This window comes from Lithobates pipiens, unplaced genomic scaffold (genome assembly GCF_037356315.1).
Source record: "Lithobates pipiens isolate NorthernLeopardFrog02 unplaced genomic scaffold, aLitPip1_a1.2 Scaffold_19, whole genome shotgun sequence".
NCBI classification, from domain to species: domain Eukaryota; kingdom Metazoa; phylum Chordata; class Amphibia; order Anura; family Ranidae; genus Lithobates; species Lithobates pipiens.
The window spans coordinates 137974129-137995012 of NW_027507764.1; the positions used below are offsets into that span (position 1 = coordinate 137974129).

At 46.0% G+C, this 20884-nt stretch overlaps 1 protein-coding gene across 1 annotated transcript in view; it reads right to left on the bottom strand.

The window, feature by feature from the left end:
• The window catches only part of SPMIP4 (sperm microtubule inner protein 4), a 93901-nt gene that overhangs the window by 19088 nt on the left and 53929 nt on the right, over positions 1 to 20884 (bottom strand). The window contains exons 6-7 of the mRNA XM_077491308.1: positions 11607 to 11689; positions 2911 to 3085 (exon numbers count right to left, since the gene is read on the bottom strand). Of these exons, the coding sequence (XP_077347434.1) occupies positions 2911 to 3085; positions 11607 to 11689 (258 nt within the window). The remainder of the gene's footprint in view (positions 1 to 2910; positions 3086 to 11606; positions 11690 to 20884) is intronic.

The following is a 20884-nucleotide window of genomic DNA, read 5'->3' on the forward strand; positions in this document are numbered from 1 at the left end:
TTGATTTCACTCCTCACTACCTATCACAGTTTCGAAGGCCAAAAAATTCCAAAATAACACAAAACCCCCCCAAATGACCCCATTTTGGAAAGTAGACACCCCAAGGAAATTGCTGAGGGGCATGTTGAGCCCATTGAATATTTTTTTTTCTTTTGTCCCAAGTGATTGAATAATGACACACAAAAAAAAAAGTTTACAAAAAGTTGTCACTAAATGATATATTGCTCACAAATGCCATAGTTATATGTGGAATTGCACCCCAAAATATATTCTGCTGCTTCTGAGTACGAGGATACCACATATGTGGGACTTTTTGGGAGTCTAGCTGCGTACGGCACCCCGAAAACCAATCACTGCCTTCAGGGTTTCTAAGGGTGCAAATGTTTGATTTCACTCCTCACTACCTATCACAGTTTTGAAGGCCATAAAATGCCAAAATAGCACAAAACCCCCCCAAATGACCCCATTTTGGAAAGTAGACACCCAAGCTATTTACTGAGAGGCATGTTGAGTCCATGAAATATTTTATATTTTGCCAAAAGTTGCAGGAATATTAAAATTTTTTTTTTTTTTGCACAAAGTTGTCACTAAATGATATATTGCTCACACATGCTATGGGCATAAGTCAAATTACACCCCAAAATAAATTCTGCTGCTTCTCCTGAGTACGGGTATACCACATGTGGGGGACTTTTTGGGAGCCTAGCCACAAACGGGACCCCAAAAACCAAGCACTGCCTTCCGGATTTAAATATAAAACGCTACCAAAAAAAAACTGTTAGCGATCGCAGGGATCAGGCCTGACTCTGCGATCGCTGCAGTTATGTGTTTAGTGTTTTGTAAGTGACAGTGATCAATCGATACTGCACTTGGGTGGGCTGGGCGGAGGGGCGCAACGCAGGTGCTAGCAGGTATCTGGGCTGATCCTGCTAACAATGCGTTTTTTTTTAACCCTAAACTGCTGGGGACGCTAGTATAGATCTGATCAGATCAGATATTGATCTGTTCAGATTCTATACCACTACGGGAGGTTTATGCTTTGCGCGTGGGTGTTAGTGGTACTGGCACTAACCTAGCGCTGCCTGGGGTGACGCAGACCCTGACCCTAAAACCTAATTGATATCACCTGCCGGGTGATCAGGGGGTTAAACCTTTATTGGGTAATAAATGGTGGGTGCCCTGATGCTATAAAAAGCAAACTAACCAGAGTCACCCGTAACACTTATACGGTGATCACTGGTGAAAGGGTTAACTAGGGGCAATCAGGGGGTTCAAATTTTTATTAGGTAGTATATGGGGGTCCCTGGCGCTATATAAAAACCTGACGGGGAACCTAAATAACTAACTGGCTAACCAGCGTCACCAGTGACACTTATACTGTGATCGCTGGTGAAAGGGTTAACTAGGGGCAATCAGGGGGTTAAAACCATTATTGGGTAGTATATGGGGGTACCTAGCTCTATAAAAACCTGGTGGTGAACCTAAAAAAATAACTAGCTACCTAGCGACACTAGCGACACTAATGCAGCGATCAGAAAAATGATCGCTTAGTGACACTGGCAAAAGGGGGTGAAAGGGTTAACTAGGGGCAATCGGGGTTAAAACCATTATTGGGTAGTATATCGGGGTACCTAGCGCTATAAAAACCTGGCAGTGAACCTAAAAAAATAACTAGCTACCTAGCGACACTAATGCAGCGATCAGAAAAATTATCGCTTAGTGACACTGGCAAAAGGGGGTGAAAGGGTTAACTCTAGGGGCAATCAAGGGGTTAAACCTTTATTGGGGGGTGGTAGGGGGCTACCCTGGACCTAACACTAACTGCCCTGACAGTTTTTACTGTTACAACTGACACTGAATGCAGTGATCATTAAATAAATGATCACTGCAATCAGACACTGTGATTGGGGGGGGGATCGGGGGGTGATCCAGGGGGTTTGTGTACCTATGTGTTAGTGTAGTGTTGGTGCATACTTACTTTCACTTCTCCTCGTAGTCCGGTCAAAAAGACCGCCCCAAGGAGAATGACATCACTTCCTCCCTGCCTGTGTTTACTATACACAGAGGGAGGAAGCTTCTCATTCGCCTAGAGCGATCGAGAGGGGATGGCCAGAAACCAATGGCCACCCCCTCATCCCGGATCGCTCCTGCAGCGAAACGGACCGCCGCATCCAGCGGGAGGGGACCCCCCACCCGCTGGAAGCAAGCACGTACATGTACGTGCTTGTGCCTGTACATGCCATTGTGATGACGTACAATGGCATGCGGGGGTCCTTAAGTGGTTAATGAGATAGATATCTGACACTTAAAGAGTAAGTAAACCCTGATGAGTTTACTTCCTCTTTCATTCCCTGCAAAGGCAAAGCATAATGGACTACTATGCATTGCATAGTAGTCCATTATGTGTCACTTACCTGACACAGTAGCCAGCGAAGTCGCCGCTGTCCCCTGTAGTCCGGCGCATCCATGTTGTCAGTGGGGTCTCACAGCTCCGCCGCTGTCATTCGGCGAAGCCGCGATGACGTCACTCCCGCGCATGCGCACGGGAGCCGACACGCGCGGCAGCTCCGTTCTTGGAAATGCCGCGCTCAGTGCGCCTGCGCGCCGCTGTCGCAGTGGTGCCTGTCTTTGGGCAAATATCTCCTCAAACGTATAAGTTTAGGAGATATTTCTTGGACCTACAGGTAAGCCTTAATCTAGGCTTACCTGTAGGTCAAAGTGTGTTGTAAGGGTTTACAACCACTTTAAGGAGGTGAGTTCTGCACATATTCTGGTTTGCTTTATGTAATTTTGTGTGGGACACATGCTGTGCGGGCAAGCTCCTAACAAGATTTGTAATTTGTCACTGCATGGAGATATAATCCTTTTTGTTTAGCTTTCGCAGAATGTTTTCATATGTATCCTATCTACCTGTAAAGTTGTGGTTGTATGCTGTTAACCACTGAGATTTGATTGAATTCCTCTGTAAATTGATTGTCCTTTCAGATGGTGTTTCTTCATATGTCTTGTACAGTGGGTTAGGAGCCACGGTCTTTGGGGGACTTGGGTAGTAGATCTGGTCATTTTCATGATAGAATTTTGGGAACTGAAAAACAAGAAATACTAAAGCTTATTATACCCATATTGACAGCATTGAAATAAAACATTACAAGAAGAAATATGAAAAGAAAGGTGTAAAAGATATTGATTTTCAAAAGATCACATATTTGGCAGATCTCCTTATGAGATCCCCACCACCCCTCTAAACTGATACCCTCTGGTATTAGCTTTACAACTCCCTCCCCACGGCCACCTATCCTTGTCTGGGACATATATGTAGCGGTACCCTAGGGGCTGCTGGATATTGTGGTCCACCTGTCACCCTGCCCATCCCAGCATTCACTTCCCAGTCACTCTTGAGACAATGAACAGTCTGTATGCTTTTTTTTAGGGATTTTGAACTTGGATAGGGTAATTATGGGATGCCCAGAATCAATAAAATTATCAGTTGGAACCTCTATTTACACTTCTAGAGTCCCAGTCTCCTCCAGCACTACACTTCTTTGTAGACTGTTCCTCTCTCTCATGTACAATACTTGGTTCCTGGTACAACTAGCACATGGTAGACCCAACTCTGACTCTGTCAGGCCTTAGCAACTACCATTTGCAGGCAGGGACCGCAGGCCCCTTTAGCGTAGCAACAAAAATAGGAAAGTCTTTAGTGCTAGCTGACCTTGGTGGACTACTGCTCCCAGTCAGTCCTCTTCAGGCCCTGCCAGCCCTCCTGGCTGCAGCTGCCCGACTCCACTGCCCATGACATCACAGTCTCTCCTGCTGGCTCTACATCCATCTCAGACTGTACTCTCCCAGTCCACTCTGGCATGCCTTCCCAGGTCTCCCAACTGTGCCTGTTACTCACCAGCCCTCCTGGCTACACTCTGATGGATGCCTCCTGGAGATTTGCCCGGCAACACTAGCTCCCGTTGTTCTTCTCTGTCCCTCTCTGTGTCTCCTGTCCAGATCCTTTTTTGTTACTCAGAAAGGTTCCGACTTGCACCCAAACCCCACAGGCCCCACAGTATCTCAAAGGCCCCAACAACCTAGTGATCTATCTCCAGCTTCCTCCTCCTGACGACTCCTCCCCATCTGGACTGACTTTAGGTATTTAAGGAGGCCTGCCCCCTGCCAATCAAGGTTTGGGATAGGGATTGGTCAGTGCTCCTTAGAACACCCTAGGCAGCTCCACCTCTCTTCCCCTCCTTTCTTTTAGAATCCTCTAGAAGCAGAAAGAAAGTAACCGAAAGATGATGCTATCTGTGAGTCACGAGCCTACTCTGAGCCACTCCCAGCACACTCAGATCAAAACAAAGCTAGGCCCAATTAAATTTACCTGCACTACAATAAAAAGACGACTTCTAGTGCCTACCTAAAGTAGAAGGTGCTACACGCACCCCTCACCAGAGACCAGCTGGTCCCTCAGCTGGGAAAATTAGAAAAAGTGGCTCCTGGGTCCAGGAGCAAGGGCATCCCATAAAATAAATTGGAAGGGGGCATAAGGAAAAATCTTGGATGGGGAACTGTACAAATTATGAAAGTACAAAAATATAAATATAAATCTCTGATAGGCATTTACATCTGTACAGTATGAATCAGGCACTCCTAACTACAGATCCCTGCAGCTAACAATATATACATTAATGCCAGAGCACCTCTCCCTCAACAAAGACAGCCGTCCCATCCCAGAACACCCTAAGAGAAGACAAAAAAAATAGTACATCCTACTCTCAGATTTAACTGTACAATATAAATTATTTCTGTTGGGAGGGGATTAGCATCCTGCCAACAGAAATATAAACAAACACAACGTAGGTATAGCACACACATTTTTTTTCTGTCTTGTTCTGTCAGGAGGGGGTTATAATCTGCTAACAGAAACAATAGGGGAAAAACATATGTACAAATTGGACAGTTCTCTTCGGAGTTCCTGATGGGAGGGGCCCCTCCCCGAACAAACCGGCTCTTTAAAAGAGGTAATGTGGGAACAAACCTCAGCCCAATGTCCTTGCGACAGTAAAACTTCTTCCATTGGGCAACAGGGTGGCAGGCTGGTTTGTTCCTGCAAAAATATGGGAAAAAGGAACACATGCTGTAACTCTCCAGCAGTCCATGTAGCTCCCTTCATGCACACTGTGGCTCCTCACAGTCCCTTTCAAGCATAGAAGTGAGGATCAGGCAGCCTTTTCCAGCCCCTTTCTTCTTCTTCTCTGGAAACCGAGTAAGTAACTCTGCGTGGGCCGACCTACCCTGGCGATGAGCACCTGGTCTCCATAGATAGATCTCCCAAGCTGCCATTCTCCCCAAACTTTCTGGCACCCACAGTAACTTAGGGACATGTAGAAAGTCCCAGACTAGGTCATCCTCCCACACTCCCCGGGAGTTCTCCACGATATTCATAATATGGAGAGGGACATGTGGGAAGTCCAGGCCCCACTCCAGAGCTACCCTCTTCTGTAATTTTAGCTGGAAGCAAGAGAATCTTGGTAACTCTCTGGAATTCCCTCTTCTCTGCAGAACACAGGCATCCTAAGCCCTCATGACCCACTGACGGTAGGCAGGTGCTCTGGTCTGGTTAGTGGCCTGCATAAGAAAAGCTGCCTGATGCTGTTCAGGGTCCCTGCAGCTGGTTCAGATCTCACTCCTGGCTCTGGCTCATCTTGATTGTCAATAACTTGGGATTTCCCTGTCTCCCACTCCTTTTCAGAACTGTCACTGGGTGATGACCACTCCTCCAACCTCCCTAGAGACCCAAACTCAGCATGCACTCTGGGGGAACCCAGTCGATGACCCGGCCCTCACTCTCCCCATCCAGCTAACCTGAAGGCGAAATTTCCTCTGGCATTGGCTCCCTCTGGACTGGGATGGCTATGGACTTAGAATCAGCCGACTCCTCAGGGACTTTAACTGGCTCCTGCATGGCAGTACTTACAGTCGCCAGGTCCTTGGCTAGGCCGCAGGTCGCCACAGGTCATCGCAGTCTCTTCTCCTCCAATGCCCTCTTTATTCATGGGGGAGTCACTTGGCCACAACTCCGCTCTGCCTTTAGAGGGTGATGCTAGGCTCTCTCTGGCCCTCCGGTATCTGCGTGGTTGCAAGGTCCTGAAAGCAGATCTATGGTGCAGTATTATGGCTCCTGCTGGATAGGCCCCAGTCCGGTAAGTTGCACTGGACCCAGGCAGTGACCACCGCATTCGGAACCCGGCACTCTGGACAGAGAACGCACAGTCACTCTGCTCCATCGATCACCCTAAGGGCGAATCCCCTGCAGGGCTCCAATTGGATGCCGGTATCCACCTGTGTCCTTACCTGCATGTCAGGCAACCATTTTAAGGTGGGTAGCAGCCGGCTACATTCTGCCATCTTCCTCTGCCTCATGGTGTCTGCTGCTAGCAGAAAACTTTCGGTCTCCTCCAGGGCATCTTTCCCAACTATACAATCTTGACATCTTATATCGTCACAAGGTGCATATACATACATGCGCATACAAAAAACCCTATCCCAAATCTATTGCAGAAAAAAAGACACGTTTGTTAAATCGTCAACATACAAGAGATGGGAAAGGGATCTACAGACCTCCTCAGATTCCCCAAAAGCCATACAGTATAACCACAAAGCATCCAACTGTGTTAAATATTGGGAACGATCACAAAAATCCCATCATAGGTTGTACCTTACCCCAAATGTACAAATTTGCAAATCTAGATAATGATCTATGCTGGAGGGAATGCTCCTACAAGGGATCTCTAATTCATATTCTATGGTAGTGCCCCCACATTCACCCCTTCTGGAAAAAGGTATTCTCCTTCATTTCAGAAATTATGGGAATTATAACTAATCCCACTCCTTCTTTATTCCTAGGCGATTATAAGCCTAGGAATAGAATCCTTTCCACACAAATTCATAACCTGAGTATTGTATATATTATTTGCAGCCTGACTACTTATAATGCGCAAATGGAGGCGCTCCCTGCTCCCTAATATTTTAGATGTTAAATTCCAATTTAATCTAAAGAATATGAATTCAGTTCTGCTTTGCAAAATAATACAATATTAATACAATAATAATAATAATTACAAAATATACAAACGCCTGGAGGCCTTGGCTAAGTATCCAAGTGTGAATGAGGGTTATACGCTTTTATGTAGCTATAACTAACAATGATATTTCTTTTTTTGTAATTTATTACTTCTTTGTTGAGTTCAGACTGGATTAACAGACTGTATTCTTCTGTATATTAATGTATGTACACGTGTTATTTGTATAAATCAATGAGTTTCTCTCCTTGTAATTGGAAAAACCAATGAAAAAAGAAATAAATAAATAAATAAATATTTTGCGCTTGGTGTAAATACCTTGCAAAATGTGGCAATTCACACTAAACAAGACAGCTACACTCACCATATTTCAAATAACAATACAAATCTAATTTCATAAAGAAATGGGGGGAGGGGGGTTGCTCTATCTTTTAAAGTGCATAAAAGGGTCAATAATACCATGATTTATAAAGTCTTTAGCAATATAAATAAGGAAAAAAAAAAACAGTCCCAATACGAGTGAAAAAATTGTATGTAATGAAAAAACAAAGAGCTTCCTAAGATCTCCATTGTCCCAGTGACGACTTCCATTAGAACGAAACGCAAAGGGTGGAGTTTGTAGCGATCGCGTTATCAAGCCCACCAGGGTGCTGGACGATTTTATATGTGTGATGCCTGTTTACTTTTTGCGTATGTAAGTACATCACTTTTTTCATAAACTGGGATTTTAGATACTGAACAATGAGTGTCCCTCTTCATTTTCACATGTGAATTTTGATTTCATGCGCGGCTGCGAGTATGTTGCCATAGCCTTGCTGTTGAAGGTGGTCTGAGAAGCACGCATCAAGAGTGCGTCTAGCTGTCTGGAATGCTTAGGTGTTTCTGGTCTGAGCCGAACTGCATTAACTTAATCCATCCACCCAGGGCACAGTTAGACCTTCTAATGAGGTCTTAATATCTGGTTAGAGGTGATATTATTCCTCCTATCGGTGGAGCACAATTGGGTGATCACCTGAAACACAGGAATCTTAGGAAGCGCATGAGTGGAGTACTTTGTTTTTTCAATACATAATTTTATCACTCATAGTTACATAGTTACGTAGTAGGTGAGGTTGAAAAAAGACACAAGTCCATCAAGTCCAACCTATGTGTGATTATATGTCAGTATTACATTGTATATCCCACCCTGTATATTTCGGTCATTCAGGTGCTTATCTAATCATTTTTTTAAACAATCGATGCTCCCTGCTGAGACCACCACCTGTGGAAGGAAATTCCACATCCTTGCTGCTCTTACAGTAAAGAACCCTCTATGTAGTTTAAGGTTAAACCTCTTTTCTTCTAATTTTAATGAGTGGCCATGTGTCTTGTTAAACTCCCTTACGCTAAAAAGTTTTATCCCTATTGTGGGGTCACCAGTACAGTATTTATAAGTTGAAATCATATCCCCTCTCAAGCATCTCTTCTCCAGAGAGAATAACCTTTCCTCATAACTAATATCCTCCAGACCCTTTATTAGCTTAGTTGCCCTTCTTTGCACTCGCTCCATTTCCAGTACATCCATCCTGAGGACTGGTGCCCAGAACTGGACAGCATTCTCTAGGTTCCTGCAGCACCAGAGTCTTGTAGAGAGGGACAATTATCGTTTTATCTCTGGAGTTGATCCCCTTTTTAATGCATGCCAATATTCTGTTTGCTTTGTTAGCAGCAGCTTGCATGCCATTGCTGAGCCTATCATCTACTGGGACCCCCAGGTCGTTTTCCATCCTAGATTCCCCCAGAGGTTGTCCCCCCAGCGTATAGATTGTATTGATATTTTTGCCATCCAAATGCATTATTTTACATTTTTCTACATTAAACCTCATTTGCGATGTAGTTGCTCACCCCATTAATTAGTTCAGATATTTTTGCAAGATTTCCACATCCTGCAGAGAAGTTATTGCCCTGCTTAGCTTAGTATCATCCGCAAATACAGAGATTGAACTGTTTACCCCATCCTCCAGGTCATTTATGAACAAAATAAATAGGATTGGCCCAGCACAGAACCTTGGCGGGGCCCCACTACCCACCTCTGACCATTCTAAGTACTCCCCATTTATCACCACCCTCTGAACTCGCCCTTGTAGCCAATTTTCAATCCATGTACTCACCCTATGGTCCATGCCAATGGACCTTATTTTGTACAGTAAAAGTTTATGGGGAACTGTGTCAAATGCTTTTGCAAAATCCAGATACACCACGTCCTTTATCTAGATGGCAACTCACCTTCTCATAGAAAGTTAATAGATTGGTTTGGCAAGAATGATTCTTCATGAATCCATAATGATTACTGCTAATGATACTGTTCTCGTTACTTGTTCTCATTACTAAAATCTTGTATATAGTCCCTCATCATCCCCTCCAAGAGTTTGCATACTGATGTTAGGCTAACTGGTCTGTAATTCACAGGGATGTATTTTGGGCCCTTTTTAAATATTGGTGCTAGGAACAATGGTTTGGCAATTACTTGACTGAGTTCTCTAAGTACCCTCGGATGCAAGCCATTTGGTCCCGGTGATTTATTAATGTTAAGTTTCCCAAGTTTAATTTTAATTCTGTCTTCTTTTAGCCATAGAGGTGCTTCCTGTGATGTGTCATAAGGATAAACACTGCAGTTTTGGTTACTGAAGCCTCCCGATTCCCTCGTAAAAGACTGAGGAGAAGAATAAATTCAATACCTTTGCCATCTCCCCATTGTTTGTAACCAGATGTCATTCCTCATTCTTTATGGGGCTAATATGGTCTGTCCTCCCTTTTTTACTGTTTACATACTTAAAGAATTTCTTGGATTTTTTTTTGCTTTCCTCTGCTATGTGTCTTTCATGTTCTATCTTAGCCACCCTAATTGCAACATTACATTTCTTGTTGCATTCTTTATAAAGTCTGAATACTGATAATGATCCCTGAACCTTGTATTTTTTGAAGGCCTTCTCCTTTGCTTTTATATGCATTTTTACATTGGAGTTAAGCCATCCAGGACTTTTGTTCGCTCTTTTAAATGTATTACCCAATGGGATGCATTGACTAATGCCCTTATTTAATATGCTGTTAAAGCAAACCCATCTCTCCTCCGGGTTCTTTGTTCCTAAGATTTTATCCAAATTCATGCCTTCTAACAAGGTTCATAGTTTAGGGAAGTAGGCTCTTTTGAAATTCAGTGTCTTTGTATTCCCCTTATGTTTACTATTTGTGTGATTTATACTGAAGCCAATTGACCTGTGATCGCCATTTCCTAAATTGCCCGGTATTTCCACATCCGTGATCAGGTCTGTATTGTTGGTAACGCTTTATTTCTAGTTGGTGCGTCTACCATCTGAACCATGAAATTGTCCTGCAAGATATTTAGGAACTAGCGAGCCTTAGACGAATGCGTGGTTCCCTCCGCCCAATCTATGTCTGGATAATTAAAATCCTGCATTATGATAACACTTCCCTTCCTTGCTGCTAATCCAACTTGTGATAGGAGATCCGTCTCCCCCTCCTCCCTCAGTTAGGGGGCCTATACCATACTCCCAGTAATATTTTCCGCTTAGCTTCATCCCTTTGGAGCTCTACCCATAAGGATTCCACCTCCTCCCTAGCTCCCTTACTGATGTCATCTCTTACATTCACTTGTACATTATTCTTGATATATAGCCATACCCCTCCCCCTTTTTACCCTCTCTATCCCTGCGATAAAGGGTATACCATTGAATGGTTGCCAGCCAATCATGAGAGCTGTTGAACCAGGTGTCTGAAATTCCCCAAAAATCCAAATCCTCCTTGTACAACAGTATCTCTAGTTCACCAATCTTGTCCGCCAGGCTCCTTGCATTGGTGAACATGCCAGGTAGTAGTTTAGACTGGTCACATACTATCCTCTTATTGGGTGTTCTGAGATTGCAACTAGGACTTGTTACTATACTTACTTTGGGTTTATGTGCTTTAGTCAACCTACCACTAATGCCCCCCAATCCTACCCTCTGGAAAATATGTTCCGCTCTGACTATGTCTACCTCTGGGCCAACCTGCCCCACCCGTCGCCTAGTCTAAAAAGCCCTCTAACTTTTTGTACATCTTTACTCCCAGCTGATCTGCACTCTCCTCATTTAGGTACAGTCCATCCCTTCTATAGTACTGGCAATGGACCGATATTGGGACTGATTTTTTTTCCTTTTTCTTTTGCTATATATTGCTATATAGACTCTATGAAGTAAGGGATTATTGTTTTGATATATATATATATATATATATATATATATATATTTTTTAACATTTGACACTTTAATGCATTCAGTATTTATTTATTGTATTTAGGTCTGAATTAGAAGGCACTTATATGCACTTTAAAAGATAGCACAACCCCCCCCCCCCCCCTTTCTGGTTAGTTGACTGTGTTTATGGCTTTTGCTATATCATTATACTAGTTATTGCCACATGTATAGCCAAATCTATTTTTTGTCAGCTTCTTGTTTCTCTATATATGTGGGAATATACACATTTATACAATATACTTACATGATAGTAGCCTTGCTGACCTGGCCATGTCAAAGCCATCTTTTGTGAAGGAATAGCAATTACCTCATGCCTGTATGCATTACCTGAGACATAATAGAGAAAAGACAGTAACACAATCTATTCTCTGAAACAGATCTGCATAATGGTTGTTAAATTAAAATGGCAATGTCTTTTCTGGCCAGCAGTATTTTGATAAACTGTTGCTGCACGCTATTTCAAGCAAAGACTTACTGATTTTATTCGCATTATATCTGCAATATCTTTTATGTGTTTGCAGATTAAAAGATTTTTTCTAGGCTTGACTTGTTACCAGATTGATATACATATCAGCAAAACCGCACCTTTCACAATCTTGATCTGGTCAGGCATACTAGCAGCTTCTTGAGCTAGTAGACCTAGATGAGTGCTAGCCAAAAGGTGGACGCCTAGTTTTACTGGCTCAGTGCAACAATGCCATGCTCTATATACACACTACGTAACTGCAGAAATCACATTTTAAACACTCATACTTTATTTCCAGCAGTATAGGTGGTTATTTTTAGGACCATAAAAACATTTAACAGGAGAAGGAGAAGTACAGGAGAAGTACAGCCAAAGTTTGTTCTGCATTCCTATGACCTGTTTTCAGCTGACAGCAGGCTGAAGCCTGCTGTTGGCTGATGTCACAGAGCCGTTCCAGGCACGTGCAAGATTGTGACAATAAAGACCTGATCCGCCCACATGCCTGGACCGGCACCAGGCTCAACCTCTAAGAGAGCCACTGAGAACCTGAGACAGCCGCTTCCATTCCCACCACACCCCCCAGCTTCAATGAGCAAGGAGGAGACAAAGCAGAGAACGGTGACTGACAATCACCAGCTCTCTGCTCGGGGAGCCCGGCGGTGTTTGTTTGCTCGGTTCTCAATGTTAGAACTGGCGGGGGACTGATCCTGCATCCACCTAGGTAAGTATGATTCTGAAAAAAAAAGTCCATACTTCTCTTTTAATCTATTTTATGATTTCAAATTTCTGGTTGCACATTCATTACATCTTTAAGATGTTTACAAGTATAAGTTAAAATATAACTAAAGGCAAAACTCCTTTTTTTTAGTTTTTGGATAATGAACAGAAAGATTATTACTCCCGTTAGTTTGTATTGATGTCTGTGCTCCCGTTAGGGAGATTCACCCTCTCTATGTGGCCTGTTTACCATTATCACTAAAAGTGAAAGTAAAAGAAAATTACTAATTTTGGGTTCTCCCCAGAAAAGTAATAGGGGGGAAATCTTCCAATGGGGACACTAGTTCTGGTGATCTGGGGGATCCTAAGGATTTCCCTTAATTTGCAGCCATTTCCTCTCACTTCCTGTTTGGCTATGGGACAGGAAGAGAAGGAAAATCTCTGCAATGGGACACAGATAATTACACAAAACTGACAGGGGTTATAACCCTCCCTTGCTTTATCCAAAATGAAAAAAAAAGTTTTGCCGATAGTTCTACTTTAAAAGGTGGATCTTTGCTTAGGAGCCCTTTAATCAGTAACATGGAGCTTCTGTTTTACGACACCTTTTTAAATTTCAGGGGTTTTCTCTGTTCATTTTAAATATAATACTCATATATAATAATATATATAATACTCATGTATAAAGCCATTTTAATGCAACCCATGGCAAAAATAGGCATTGACCTTGTGGGGACTAGTGATGGACGAACTTCCGACGGGACGTTTCGCGAAAGCGAAATGCGAACGGACCCAAACGTTCGCGAAACCGAACGTTCGCCGCGGGCCCCATTGACTTCAATGGGAGGCGAACTTTGCAAACCTTCATGTCGAATTTGCGGCCACGTGGTAATTATTAGGGGGTAAAACGTAGTCCCACCATCTGGACAATGACATAATACATGTATGAGGTGAATTTGGGATCGATAACTACAAGCATTTTTATTTTATTTGGGAAATTGTTCTAACAATTCAGGACTATGGAGCTAATGAAGGCAATGGAGGAGAGGGAAGGTCAGGGACCAGGGTAGGCAAAGAAGAGGGTGCAGGAGATGATCACCAGCAGCGTGACATACCGGAATGACACATGCACCGTGATAGAGGCATCTGACAGCAGCACCGTAATACAGAGCACTGACAGCAGCACCGTGACATACAGCGCTGACAGCAGCACCGTGACATACAGCGCTGACAGCAGCACCGTGACATACAGCGCTGACAGCAGCACCGTGACATACAGCGCTGACAGCAGCACCGTGACATACAGCGCTGACAGCAGCACCGTGACATACAGCGCTGACAGCAGCACCGTGACATACAGCGCTGACAGCAGCACCGTGACATACAGCGCTGACAGCAGCACCGTGACATACAGCGCTGACAGCAGCACCGTGACATACAGCGCTGACAGCAGCACCGTGACATACAGCGCTGACAGCAGCACCGTGACATACAGCGCTGACAGCAGCACCGTGACATACAGCGCTGACAGCAGCACCGTGACATACAGCACTGACAGCAGCACCGTAAGCAGCCCCAGGAGGAAGTCAGCACAGCACAGGGATGGTGTGATCCCCTCATAATAAGAACCCCCAGGAGGAAGTCAGCACAGCACAGGGATAGTGTGATCCCTTCATAATAAGAACCCCCAGGAGGAAGTCAGCACAGCACAGGGATATCATAAGCAGCCCCAGTAGAAATATGACACCGCTCAACCTCTTCAAAGAGGAGGGTAGGGGCATATAGTACGGTGTGCTTTTTTGGGTCAAGGAAGTGAGCCAAATGAATTAAGAAGGTCTGTGTGCTTGATTAAAAAAATAGTTTATAGACATATACATGGTCTACTGGTCACATGTGTTGAATTCCTCCGAGATCCATGCCTCATTCATTTTTAGAAATGTGAGGTAGTTAACACTGTGGTGAGCTAGGCGAGTACGCTTATCGGTCACAATCCCCCCTGCTGCGCTGAACGTCCTTTCGGACAGGACACTGGATGAGGGGCAAGCCAACAGTTCGATTGCAAATTGGGCAAGCTCTGGCCAGAGGTCAAGCCTGCCCACCCAGTAGTCTAGGGGTTCATCACTCCTCAGAGCGTCCACATCGGCCGTTAACCCAATGTAGTCGGACACCTGACGGTCTAGGCGTTCCCTGATGCTGGATCCGGATGACACCTGTCGATGGGTCGGCTGAAAGAATGACCTCATATCCGAAGTCACCAACACATCTTCAAACCGGCCTCTTCTTGCAGGCGCTGTTGGATTGGTACCCGCAAATCCTTCTCTGGGAGTGGGAATTGCTCCTCTGCCAGCGCACGCAAAAGCAGAATGCAGCATTTCTCGAAGCAAGGCCTGGAAGTGCTGCATTCTGACAGCCCTCTGCGACGGCGGTAACATTTCCGCCATTTTGTGTTTGTACCGGGGGTCTAAGTACGTTGCCACCCAGTACTGGTCCTTGACCCTCATGCTTTTTATACGGGGGTCCCTATTAAAACACTGGAGCATGAAGGCCCCCATTTGCACTAAAGTGGAAGCGGTGTGGTGGCCTGGCTCCTGCTCATCATCCAGGATAATGTCGTCCTCTTCATTCTCCTCTCCCCATCCTCGCACAACAGGGATCCCAGAAAGGTTTAAAGCATGCTCTTCTTGCTCCTGCTCATCCGCCCCGGCACCATCCTCCTCTGACTCCTCATCAGACTCCTGTTGTTGACTTGTCTCAGATAGAGTAGCCCCCCCCTGGGAATTCATCCAGCATTGCGACTTCCTCATCTTCCCGCTCCTGCTCCTCCACAGCCTGATCAATGACACGACGCAATGCACGCTCCAGAAAGAAGGCATAAGGTACCATGTCACTGATGGCGCCATGGCTGCGACTGACCAGTTTGGTGATCTCCTCAAATGGCCGCAGAAGTCTGCATGTGTCGCGCATGAGCAGCCACTGGCGCGGTGAAAAAAAACCCAGCTCCCCAGAACCGTTTCTTTCGCAGAGTTCATACAGGTAGACGTTAACTGCACGTTTCTGCTGGAGCAGCCTATCAAGCATATAGAAGGTTGAGTTCCATCGCGTCGGGCAATCGCAAATAAGACGTCTGACCGGCAGATGGTGTCGCCGCTGAATGTCAGCAAGGCGAGCCATGGCCGTGTAAGATCTTCTGAAATGGGCCGAGATTTTCCTTGCCTGCCGCAAGATGTCCTGGACCCCAGGGTATTTGACAAGGAATCGCTGCACGACCAAGTTTAAGACGTGTGCCATGCACGGCACGTGCGTGATTTTGCCCTGTTTCAATGCGCTAAGCAGATTGGCACCGTTGTCACACACCACTTTACCAACTGTCAAATTGAGCGGTGTTAGCCACTCATCTGCCTGTGAACGCAAAGCTGAAAGGAGTGCCGGGCCAGTGTGGCTCTTTGCTTCCAGGCACAACAGACGCAGCACGGCATGGCAACGTCTCACCTGGCATGTGGAATAGGTTCTGGGGAGCTTGGGCGGTGCAGTGGAAGAGACGCTAGCAGCGGAAAAGGAGGAGGCAGCTGAGGAGGAGAGGGAGGAGGATGGAGTAGGAGGAGGAGAAGAAGAGTCAGGCCTGCATGCAATCCGTGGCGGTAAAACCAAATCTACACGGGTGCCACGGGTTACATGCTTGACGGCCGTCAGAAGGTTCACCCAGTGGGCAGTAAAACTGATATACCTTCCCTGCCCGTGTTTGCTAGACCACGTGTCTGTGGTCAGATGTATCTTGGCACCGACACTGTGTGCCAGAGATACATTCACTTGCCGCTGAACATGGCCATATAGCTCTGGGATGCCCTTCTCTGAGAAATACTTCCTTCCTGGGACCTTCCATTGTGGTGTTCCAATGGCCACAAATTTGCGAAAGGCCTCCGAGTCCACCAGTTTATATGGCAGTAGTTGGCGGGCTATGAGTTCTGACAAGCCAGCCGCCAACCGTTGGGCAAGAGGGTTATCCGGCGTCATCATTTTTTTACGCTCAAACATTAGGCCCACGGAAGCCTGCCTTTTTGCAGAAAAATGTGAGCTTGGCGTGATGGAAGGTGGAGTGGAGGACAATTGTGAGGAGAGAGGAGAAGGAGAAGTAGAAGACGAGGCTGGACGGTGAGAGCCTGCAGTGTGGCTTTGTGTGTTCCGTTGCTCCCACTGGGCTCGGTGATGGCTGCTCATGTGCCTTCTTAAGGCGGTCGTCCCTAGGTGAGTATTGGGCTTACCGCGACTAACGCGTTGACTGCAAAGATTGCAGATGGCAACGCTATTGTCAGCAGCGGACACGTTAAAAAAAGCCCACACTGCGGAGCCATGTGCCGGTGTCCTGGGAGCGCCAGATGTGACCGTACATGGTCGATGACTCGCTCCTGATACATTTGCAGTCTGCTTTGTCCCTGCTGTGCAATGTAAGTCATTGCTGCTTCTCCTCCCTATCTGCTGGTCCATATCTCCCTCTGAACTCCCCTCCTCTTCCTCTCTTGTGGGCACCCACGTGACATCACTAGACACGTCATCATCAACGTCACCTTCCCCACCGCTATAAGTAGAGATCTCGGAGTAGGCAGCAACACCGGGGACCAACCTCCTCCTTGGGCTGATCTGGGTACTGGCGTCAGACTGCTGAGTAGCGCTTGTTGCTACCTCCTCTTCCTGATCCAATACCAAGAGTGGCTGCGCATCAGAAATGTCCTCTTGATATGGATCGGAAAATAATTCCAGTGACTCAAGCGGAAGGTATGTGGTGGTGGTGGTGGTGGTCGTGTTGTTGGTGGTAGTGTCTTTGGGGGTGCACATAGCAGAGAGTGAAGAAGAGGGTGCAGATCGAGAGGATGAGGAGGGTGCAGAAGAGTAAGGCTGAGCGAGCCACTCAACCAAGTCTGGTGCATCCTTTAAAGTAATTGAACGCACCTTCTGCAACTTCCCACTTTGGCTCAAGCCTGTTGCTCCTGCCCTACCCCTACCACCCCTGCGGAAGGGCCTGCCTCTTCCTCTGCCTGTCATTTTTTAAATGACCCTGTGACAAAACTCTTAGTCCCTATACCGATGAAGGACTGCTGCAGTATAGGGCAGCGGTCAGCAGTGGTGCACGTCAACCCTATCTATTGTGGACCGATAGCGGTCCTTACAGAACAGCAGACTGTACCGCACTCAAGCCTATGTACCGTAGCACCCTATACCAAGTTACCAGTCCTTATAAGAACTTTTGTGGACCAAGCAGGTTGTGTATTAGTGTTTAGCAGACTGTACGTCAGTCCCTATACCGCTGAAGGACTGCTGCAGTATAGGGCAGCGGTCAGCAGTGGTGCACGTCAACCCTATCTATTGTGGACCGATAGCGGTCCTTACAGAACAGCAGACTGTACCGCACTCAAGCCTATGTACCGTAGCACCCTATACCAAGTTACCAGTCCTTATAAGAACTTTTGTGGACCAAGCAGGTTGTGTATTAGTGTTTAGCAGACTGTACGTCAGTCCCTATACCGCTGAAGGACTGCTGCAGTATAGGGCAGCGGTCAGCAGTGGTGCACGTCAACCCTATCTATTGTGGACCGATAGCGGTCCTTACAGAACAGCAGACTGTACCGCACTCAAGCCTATGTACCGTAGCACCCTATACCAAGTTACCAGTCCTTATAAGAACTTTTGTGGAACAAGCAGGTTGTGTGTTAGTGATTAGCAGACTGTACGTCAGTCCCTATACCGCTGAAGGACTGCTGCAGTATAGGTGAGCGGTCAGCAGTGGTGCACGTCAACCCTATCTATTGTGGACCTATAGCGGTCCTTACAGAACAGCAGACTGTACCGCACTCAAGCCTATGTACCGTAGCACCCTATACCAAGTTACCAGTCCTTATAAGAACTTTTGTGGACCAAGCAGGTTGTGTATTAGTGTTTAGCAGACTGTACGTCAGTCCCTATACCGCTGAAGGACTGCTGCAGTATAGGGCAGCGGTCAGCAGTGGTGCACGTCAACCCTATCTATTGTGGACCGATAGCGGTCCTTACAGAACAGCAGACTGTACCGCACTCAAGCCTATGTACCGTAGCACCCTATACCAAGTTACCAGTCCTTATAAGAACTTTTGTGGACCAAGCAGGTTGTGTATTAGTGTTTAGCAGACTGTACGTCAGTCCCTATACCGCTGAAGGACTGCTGCAGTATAGGTGAGCGGTCAGCAGTGGTGCACGTCAACCCTATCTATTGTGGACCGATAGCGGTCCTTACAGAACAGCAGACTGTACCGCACTCAAGCCTATGTACCGTAGCACCCTATACCAAGTTACCAGTCCTTATAAGAACTTTTGTGGACCAAGCAGGTTGTGTATTAGTGTTTAGCAGACTGTACGTCAGTCCCTATACCGCTGAAGGACTGCTGCAGTATAGGGCAGCGGTCAGCAGTGGTGCACGTCAACCCTATCTATTGTGGACCGATAGCGGTCCTTACAGAACAGCAGACTGTACCGCACTCAAGCCTATGTACCGTAGCACCCTATACCAAGTTACCAGTCCTTATAAGAACTTTTGTGGAACAAGCAGGTTGTGTGTTAGTGATTAGCAGACTGTACGTCAGTCCCTATACCGCTGAAGGACTGCTGCAGTATAGGGCAGCGGTCAGCAGTGGTGCACGTCAACCCTATCTATTGTGGACCGATAGCGGTCCTTACAGAACAGCAGACTGTACCGCACTCAAGCCTATGTACCGTAGCACCCTATACCAAGTTACCAGTCCTTATAAGAACTTTTGTGGAACAAGCAGGTTGTGTGTTAGTGATTAGCAGACTGTACGTCAGTCCCTATACCGCTGAAGGACTGCTGCAGTATAGGTGAGCGGTCAGCAGTGGTGCACGTCAACCCTATCTATTGTGGACCTATAGCGGTCCTTACAGAACAGCAGACTGTACCGCACTCAAGCCTATGTACCGTAGCACCCTATACCAAGTTACCAGTCCTTATAAGAACTTTTGTGGACCAAGCAGGTTGTGTATTAGTGTTTAGCAGACTGTACGTCAGTCCCTATACCGCTGAAGGACTGCTGCAGTATAGGGCAGCGGTCAGCAGTGGTGCACGTCAACCCTATCTATTGTGGACCGATAGCGGTCCTTACAGAACAGCAGACTGTACCGCACTCAAGCCTATGTACCGTAGCACCCTATACCAAGTTACCAGTCCTTATAAGAACTTTTGTGGACCAAGCAGGTTGTGTATTAGTGTTTAGCAGACTGTACGTCAGTCCCTATACCGCTGAAGGACTGCTGCAGTATAGGTGAGCGGTCAGCAGTGGTGCACGTCAACCCTATCTATTGTGGACCGATAGCGGTCCTTACAGAACAGCAGACTGTACCGCACTCAAGCCTATGTACCGTAGCACCCTATACCAAGTTACCAGTCCTTATAAGAACTTTTGTGGACCAAGCAGGTTGTGTATTAGTGTTTAGCAGACTGTACGTCAGTCCCTATACCGCTGAAGGACTGCTGCAGTATAGGGCAGCGGTCAGCAGTGGTGCACGTCAACCCTATCTATTGTGGACCGATAGCGGTCCTTACAGAACAGCAGACTGTACCGCACTCAAGCCTATGTACCGTAGCACCCTATACCAAGTTACCAGTCCTTATAAGAACTTTTGTGGAACAAGCAGGTTGTGTGTTAGTGATTAGCAGACTGTACGTCAGTCCCTATACCGCTGAAGGACTGCTGCAGTATAGGGCAGCGGTCAGCAGTGGTGCACGTCAACCCTATCTATTGTGGACCGATAGCGGTCCTTACAGAACAGCAGACTGTACCGCACTCAAGCCTATGTACCGTAGCACCCTATACCAAGTTACCAGTCCTTATAAGAACTTTTGTGGAACAAGTGAGTTGTGAATGTTTAGCAGACTGCAGCAGAAGGGCAGCAGTCAAGTATAATATCCTTTCTATATTTGGAAGAAAGAATATTATACATGTACAAGCCTATTACTGTACCACTGATACCAGTCCTGAAAAGAACCTTTGTGGAACTAATAATAACAGCAAGTCTTTAAAATTACCCTCACTGCCTGACAACACTGCTTCCTTCCTGTCCCTATACAAATTGGCAAAAAAAGAGAACGATTAGTGGTTACTGGAACAGCTCTTTTGTGGACCTTGATAGTAACAGCTAATGATGATGATGATGATGATGATGATGAAAGACTAATCTGGCTGTCCCTGTAGCATACACCGTCCTTTCCCTTTCTCTAAACTAACAAAAGACACTCAGGCTGCTGCAAGAATCAGCAGCACAGCAAACCTATCAACACCTAACACCTATACCAGTCCTGA